At 47.3% G+C, this 6,867-nt stretch overlaps 4 protein-coding genes across 4 annotated transcripts; 2 read left to right on the forward strand and 2 right to left on the reverse strand.

Annotated features, from left to right (window-relative positions):
* Positions 1-4: 4 nt before the first annotated feature.
* Positions 5-2,621, reverse strand: V1508DRAFT_441505 (uncharacterized protein). Its single transcript, XM_066942294.1, has 4 exons — positions 2,047-2,621; positions 1,712-1,885; positions 1,589-1,659; positions 5-1,538 (listed from the first exon to the last, which is right to left on the reverse strand). Exons 1-4 carry the CDS (start codon positions 2,179-2,181, stop codon positions 401-403), a joined length of 1,518 nt encoding a protein of 505 aa, XP_066793676.1. The 5' UTR covers positions 2,182-2,621; the 3' UTR covers positions 5-400.
* V1508DRAFT_463836 (RNA polymerase) lies at positions 2,500-3,465 on the forward strand. The gene is made up of 3 exons (XM_066942882.1): positions 2,500-2,660; positions 2,711-2,793; positions 2,847-3,465. The coding sequence occupies exons 1-3, from the start codon at positions 2,586-2,588 to the stop codon at positions 3,331-3,333; spliced, it is 645 nt and encodes a 214-aa protein (XP_066793677.1). The 5' UTR covers positions 2,500-2,585; the 3' UTR covers positions 3,334-3,465.
* V1508DRAFT_424026 (DHHC palmitoyltransferase-domain-containing protein) lies at positions 3,349-4,810 on the reverse strand. Its single transcript, XM_066941237.1, has one exon. It carries the CDS (start codon positions 4,714-4,716, stop codon positions 3,478-3,480), a length of 1,239 nt encoding a protein of 412 aa, XP_066793678.1. The 5' UTR covers positions 4,717-4,810; the 3' UTR covers positions 3,349-3,477.
* A 56-nt stretch (positions 4,811-4,866) lies between these two features.
* Positions 4,867-6,503, forward strand: V1508DRAFT_424027 (GTP1/OBG domain-containing protein). Its single transcript, XM_066941238.1, has one exon. It carries the CDS (start codon positions 4,978-4,980, stop codon positions 6,415-6,417), a length of 1,440 nt encoding a protein of 479 aa, XP_066793679.1. The 5' UTR covers positions 4,867-4,977; the 3' UTR covers positions 6,418-6,503.
* Positions 6,504-6,867: the final 364 nt, after the last annotated feature.

The following is a 6,867-nucleotide window of genomic DNA, read 5'->3' on the forward strand; positions in this document are numbered from 1 at the left end:
AATGGTTCAATCTTTATATAACCACCGCTCAATACTAAAACTGTAATGCATTGCACCACATATTAAGACACAATATACAACAATCTATACGAAGGTCGTACTCATTAAACCAAGCAAACATGGAACTAGCATTAAAACACACGCACAAAAAATCACAAAATATAGTAAATACAAAATGAATGAAAGATCATTAAAGAATGGAGATTGGAGTAGTATGTCATGACGTGACATCAAAGAAACGGTGCCGAAATTTTAAATATGCTCCTCACCACCCAGCTATAGGATCGTCCAATTCTCATTGCATCCCAAGATAGTCGTTTTTGTTTTTCTTTTACTCGCCGGTTTTCTCTACCCCCACGCGCCAGATATTTGAATACAAACCATGTACATGCATAGCTTCTTACTCCTCCGCCTTCTCTTCAGTCTCGGCAGATTCCTCAACGGGAGCGTCCTCCGTCCCGTCCGCGGCAGTCTCAGATTCAGGCTCAGGTGTATCATCTGTCTCACCATCGACCTTCTCGCCGTTCTCGGTCCCCCTGCCATTTCGCTTGCCAGGTCGCTTTCTGGGCTCTTGATCCTTAGCAGCCTCTGCCTCGGCGTCCTTCTCAAGACGTTCAATCTCGGCCTCGGCCTTCTTAATGTTCTCGGTGGTAACGCGATCTTGGTTGTCCTTGAACCACTGGACCTTCGTCTTGAGAGCCTCAACGGTGGCAGGAACTTCTTCCTTGTTCATAGGAACGCCAATGGAGAGCTTGCTAAGCTGACTGACAATCTCAAAGTTGAGCGTGAACTTCTCCTTCTCGGCGGCAGAAATACCGTTAGTGTTTTTGTTCTTCTTGCCCTTTTTGCCAACAAAGTATGTCTCGTCATTGGTTTTCTTCGTCAGAATCTGGGTACCTGCTGGCGGCGCAGCGTCAATGGTACGGGTAGCCTGCGCAGCAAGGCTGCTTGACGAGCGGAGCGCGCCGCTGGTAGGCTTGAACGTCGGGTCAAAGTACTGCAACAGGGAGTCGGCCTGGGCGATATCAGCCTCGAAAGCGGGCTCGCTTGCAGCCTCGAGCTTCTGCGCAGCACGCTTCTTCCGTCTTTCGCGCTCGAATGCCTCACGCTCAGCTTTCTTTCGCTCCCATCGTCGCTGTCGCTCCTCTTGCTCGTACTTGCCGTACTCCTTCTTCTGCTGGTAAAAGTCGTTTTTGAACTTTCGAAGGGCGTTGTACGACTCTTCACGCGCCTTACGCGCCTCGTTCCGCTGTTCGACAAGAGTCGACCTATTCTTCTGAACCTTATCGATTTCGGCACGAATGGCATCTAGCTCGCTCTGGATCTTCTGGTGCTTCGAGGACAATTCCTTGGACTCACTGTCCTCGGTCTTGCTGCGGAGAGTGGCAACTTTCTCCTTGCTCTCGGCAATAGACTGCTCGATCTCGCGGATGTTCGAGAAGCTCTTGCGGGCCTTCTTGAGTCCGGTGATATCGCTGAGAGTGCGCTTCTCGTCGACGAGCTTCATCGTGCCAGAATCAACGGTGGCCTCAAGTTTCCTATAGATGTCAGCAAACAGTCAAACAATGTTGGCGAAATTTTCACGTACTTGATGTGAGCATCGAGCTCGTCAATGGACTTGAAGCTAACCTTAGATTTGGCAGACTGAACGTCTTTGATCTATACAATCCATTAACATCAGAATCATTGTGTCCATGATTCAAGTATATACCTTTCGCTTAATACCATCATCAAGTGCTCTAATCTCCTCGAAAACCTTCTGATTTGCAGCACGGATTTCGGTCTGACGCTGTCGAATGGCAGTAAGCTGCCCGCGAAGTTCCTGCTGCTTCTCAGACTGGGCAGAGTCGGGAGAAAGAAGCTTCAATTGATTGACATAGTAATCCTATAATTTTTACCAGTCTCAAATTAGAATTCTGAGTATATGTATTGCACAGTTGAAAAGAGTAATCTGCGGTGCGGACTTCACACGTGTCCTGTGCGAACAAGGGACACGATAAATGCTAGCCTCCCATCTTGACTACAAAAGTAAAATCCAATACACACCTGCTTGTCACTCTTGGCCTTCAATTCCTTCTCAAGAGCCTCAAGGCCAGTCTCGAAGGTCGCCTGATCGGGCTTGACGGGACGCTGCTTCGTGCTGGTCGCGGCGGGCGCCTCTGTAGACTCGACAGCAGCCATTATATTCGACTAAGAACGACTTGTCCTGACTTCTTGCTAAAAGCGCCTGCTCGTCTGCAAAACACAAATACAATAAACGTAATAGAACAAAAGTCTCCGAGCAGTAGTCGTGGTGAAGATGACTTCTGTGGACGGAGTATATTGAATTGTACGATATACCTCGAACCAAGGGCAGATTTTTTCGTAGAAACCTTCGGCTGTGCCTGGAACCGTCTCGGCATTATTATTCCTGCGCGTAGGTAGCGTCACTATGGGCGGTAGATCGCAGCATGCCACTGCCGCACGACGGTGAAACTAAATCTTTTCTCCCAAAAACCAGTACAATTATTTCTCTACACGCAATTGCACTGGAATTTTCATCCACTATTCTTGCACGATAGCCAAATTATCGAGGTATCGTCGGTATGGATGAAGCTGAGCGACAAGCGTCGCGATTATGGCGGACGTTTCGAACTGTCAAAGAACTGGTGAAAGACCGGGTATGTTGATCTGATGACCACAAGCCCTATAATGTTAATATTTGGAATAGGGATATGATGTGAGCGAGGAGGATATAAATATGACATTGGATGATTTCAGATCAAGAATGTGTGATTCGATGGGCCAGCCACAGTACGCTTTCCTTGTTGCTTTTTCGTGATACGATATCGCTAACTAATACCCAGACGTAAACTCATGTGTTTTCAGGCAAGTCCAACGATAGAAGCGCAAGAGAAGTTCCCCGATCTAGGGAGTCTGTGGGTTGAATTTTGCGACGAAGCGTCGGTTGGTATCAAAACGATGCGAGCATTCTGCATTCACATTATGGACAAGTCGTTCACCGGTGGTATCTTCATTTACCAGACTTCTATCACCCCCTCTGCCAACAAAATGATTCCTACCGTTGCGCCCGCTACGATCGAGACCTTTCAGGAAGCGGATTTGTTGGTCAATATCACCCACCACGAATTAGTGCCAAAGCACATTCGATTGTCAAACGAGGAGAAGAAGATGCTATTAGAAAAATATCGATTGAAGGAGAGCCAACTTCCCCGTATTCAGCGAGAAGATCCTGTGGCACGATACTTGGGACTCAAACGAGGAATGGTTGTGAAGATTATACGGCGAAGTGAGACCAGTGGACGGTATGCGAGTTACAGGATATGTTTGTAAGATAGTTGTTTTTAGGTTGTAATAAAAGTGGTTTGCTTTGTGTACACAATGTTGCATATCTCTTCCATGAATTCCCATTCAGCGACATTCAAGCTAATTGGTCAATTGAAATGCTAAACAATATGAAAACGGAATAATAGCTATTTACAAATTGTTGCTTCTAACTTCAACGCTTTCTTCTGCGCACCGGATGCTATTACCTACCAGTTTCCGTTTAACAATTCCTAGTGGTATATTCTCTTCATTTCCGTCAATGTCATCGCTTCTTGTTGTACGATACATCTCCGCATCGACATCGACTCCAAAATCCTCTAATCTTTCTCCCTCCCATGACTGCCACTTATCTCGTCGCCAATATGTATTTGGATCCGCATCATCATCAGAACCAAATTCTGTCGCATCAAACCCGTACAGTTGTTGTGTTGCATGCCCCGCTCTCTCGTTAAAATACGGTGCCGGAAAGGCCGAAATACTCCCGGTATTACTACCTCGGCTTCCGACAACCATAGGCGGCATTTGCCTCTCCACGTATTGATACGCAGGAATCTCATCCGGATCAGTTGGTGGCCAAGGCGTGTTCGGGGTCGCATCTTCATTAGCTTCAAAATGCATGCCATCGCCCTGAGGCTCCATCCAGGGCAAGAACCAGCTCCAGACCGGACCCAACGATGCGACTAAATTATCATATGGCCCGCCTAGATCATACGGAAATTCAACTGGGGGTAACCTGCCTCGCCGAATCTGCCCTTCTACGCGCTCACGCTCCCATGTCTCTATTAGCGTCACGTTTTCGCATAAATTCCATAACGTGCGAATCGTCAGCAGGCCAACGGTGAATATGACAAAAAATGATGCCGGGGTGAACACAATCGTCGCAATGATCTCCGATAAACTGACATCGTCGTCGTACACAGGGTGGTGTCGTGCCTCCCACAGAACCCTGATTCGTCCACATAAGTTCCAAAACACAGACGACGTGCCAAAGACAACACTTAGCAAAAATCTAATAAAGTGGAGTAAATTCCTGTGACCCACGCAATTGTTCGTCCATGGACAGTGGTGGTCCATACGTAGTATGCATGTATTGCAGATACGGCAGTGATGCGCACGAGGTGGCTTTACGGCGTTGCACTTCCGACAGAATGTACTGATTTTTGCGAGTTGCGGATCCGGATTAAACGGTCGTGGTGGCGATCCCGGCGGAACAAGAATAGCTAGTAGGTATGTAAGCCATATTATGAAGACGTATATTCGATGCCGAATCAATAAGTCCATTGGAAGGTGCCTGCGAAAGACCAAAATGTCGGATCCCCAGCCAATACTGGCTATTAAGGCCATCGGCACCGCAATGCCGAGGAACCGCCATTCCAGTTGCCGAACCATTTGCACATGTGCCTACAGAAGGTATTGATCCGGCGGTGGTAGTCGAGATCAAGACGTATACGGACGATGAAATCTAAGGGTAAACTGCCCCGAAATAGATTAATCTTCGGAGCCGACTACCGCCGCAGGAAACTTTTTGTCAACTACTCCCAACGCAGTGTAGTGGGGCAAAACTCGAACAAGAAATTCTAAAATAATATTCGATTGCAATAAATTCTCGATGACTGCTTATCGATAGTATATTCGGTATTCGACGACACAATGGTAAGGCCGCAGATTTGTAGGTCTCTGCTTTTTCAGCCAGATATCAACGTCTACCTCTCGAGACACTTACAAACGACTTCATTGCATGCAACCCGTCATAGATCGAACCATACTCCACTGACGCCAACTCCAACTCTCATCAGCAATTCGCCACTGCCACTTACTATATACCAACAGGCACGATTTCTTCAAGATGAATCGTTCTACACTCACAACATTACACTTGAGAAACTACCGGGTCGGAACTCAACTCCATACAAGCGCAGGAAGAAAGCCGACTCAAATTTCACCGACATCATGGTCGTCAAACTAAGTTCAGGCGCTGGGGGCGATGGAAACGTGTCATTTTTGCGGGAGAGTGGAAGAGCCAAGGGGCCGCCTGACGGAGGCGATGGCGGAGATGGAGGCAGCGTGTATGTGCAACCTGTAGAAGGCGAGACGTCGCTTCATAAAATTCGGAAACGCGTTGTCGCAGAGTCGGGGCGAGGTGGATCTAGTTCTCAAATGAATGGACGAAATGGCAATGACGTTATTATAAAGGTACCTGTTGGGACTCACATCACTCTTTCGCCTGACTACGTTTTGGAGCGAGAGAACCCTCCGCCAGGTGAAGGCTGGATTCATCTGAGCGGCTTCAAGGAATATAATATTGAGAGAGACTTTTTCAAAGACTTGAAGAAGCGAAAAGTTCTGGACGACAGAGCTCAAGAGAGAATTGAACGGATACAAGACAGTTTCCCGCCTGACGGAATAGATCTTGCACGACCTGGACCTCCTGTGCTTTTGCTCAAAGGTGGCCGTGGTGGCCTGGGAAACCAACACTTTCATACGACTGATATTAGAAATCCAAGGTTTGCGACAAAAGGAAGAGCTGGACTTAGTGGTGTATTCAGATTCGAGTTGAAGCTTCTCGCAAATCTTGGATTAGTTGGACTGCCTAATGCCGGCAAGAGCACCCTGTTACGCGCAATTTCGAATGCACGACCGCGAATCGGGCATTGGCAGTTCACAACGCTAACACCGAGTGTCGGCACCATATCGCTTGACGTCGCGACGGCCGATAAGACTTTCACTGTTGCCGACATTCCTGGCATTATCGCTGGTGCGAATTTGAACAGAGGTATGGGTACCGACTTTCTGCGGCACATCGAACGCGCGGGCGGTCTTGTTTTTGTAATCGGTCTAGATAGCGAGGATCCTATTGCAGATTTACGAGTCCTGATGGCTGAATTGGGTCCAGAGCGTATGGATGGTAAGCGTATTTTAGTGGTTGCAACCAAGGCGGACTTGCCGCACACGAAAGTGAAGTATGACCCGCTTGTGGAGTTTACGAAGCAGAGGTCGTGGAGGACTATTCCAGTCTGTGCGATCAGGAAATCCAAGGATATAGAAATTCTGATTCGGGTTATGGCGGAGACAGCAGGAATATTGAAATGAATTTGAAATGTACATTTGGCGGAGAAGTAGATTATAAATACTGAGGTATATTATATAGAGAATATATATATATATATTAGTTGGACAAGCAATTTATTCGGTAGTGGATGCGCCCGTCATGAACTCCACGAGAACCTCAGGTTGAAGCGCTCATCTATGAACCTGCTCTCTTGCATTGCAGATTCTGTACAGGCAGTCTACTGCGAACTCGCCCATCTTTCGATTGCAAATATGATGCATCCTGTTATCTATATTGCTCTTAAGTTGAACTACTTGCCACTACTACCGATAGGTTGCCTAACGTCCTTACACTTCCGAGCATCCGTGACATCCACTAAAATAAATATATCATATCTATAGGGCTGTTGACGATATTCGACTTGACGAATATTATTCGACCGATTATCGGCGTCGAATACGATATCGGCCAATCCCCCGGCGTCGGATACG

This window comes from Lipomyces doorenjongii (assembly GCF_038497915.1).
Source record: "Lipomyces doorenjongii strain NRRL Y-27504 unplaced genomic scaffold V1508scaffold_63, whole genome shotgun sequence".
In the NCBI taxonomy this organism is placed as follows: Eukaryota; Fungi; Ascomycota; class Lipomycetes; order Lipomycetales; family Lipomycetaceae; genus Lipomyces; species Lipomyces doorenjongii.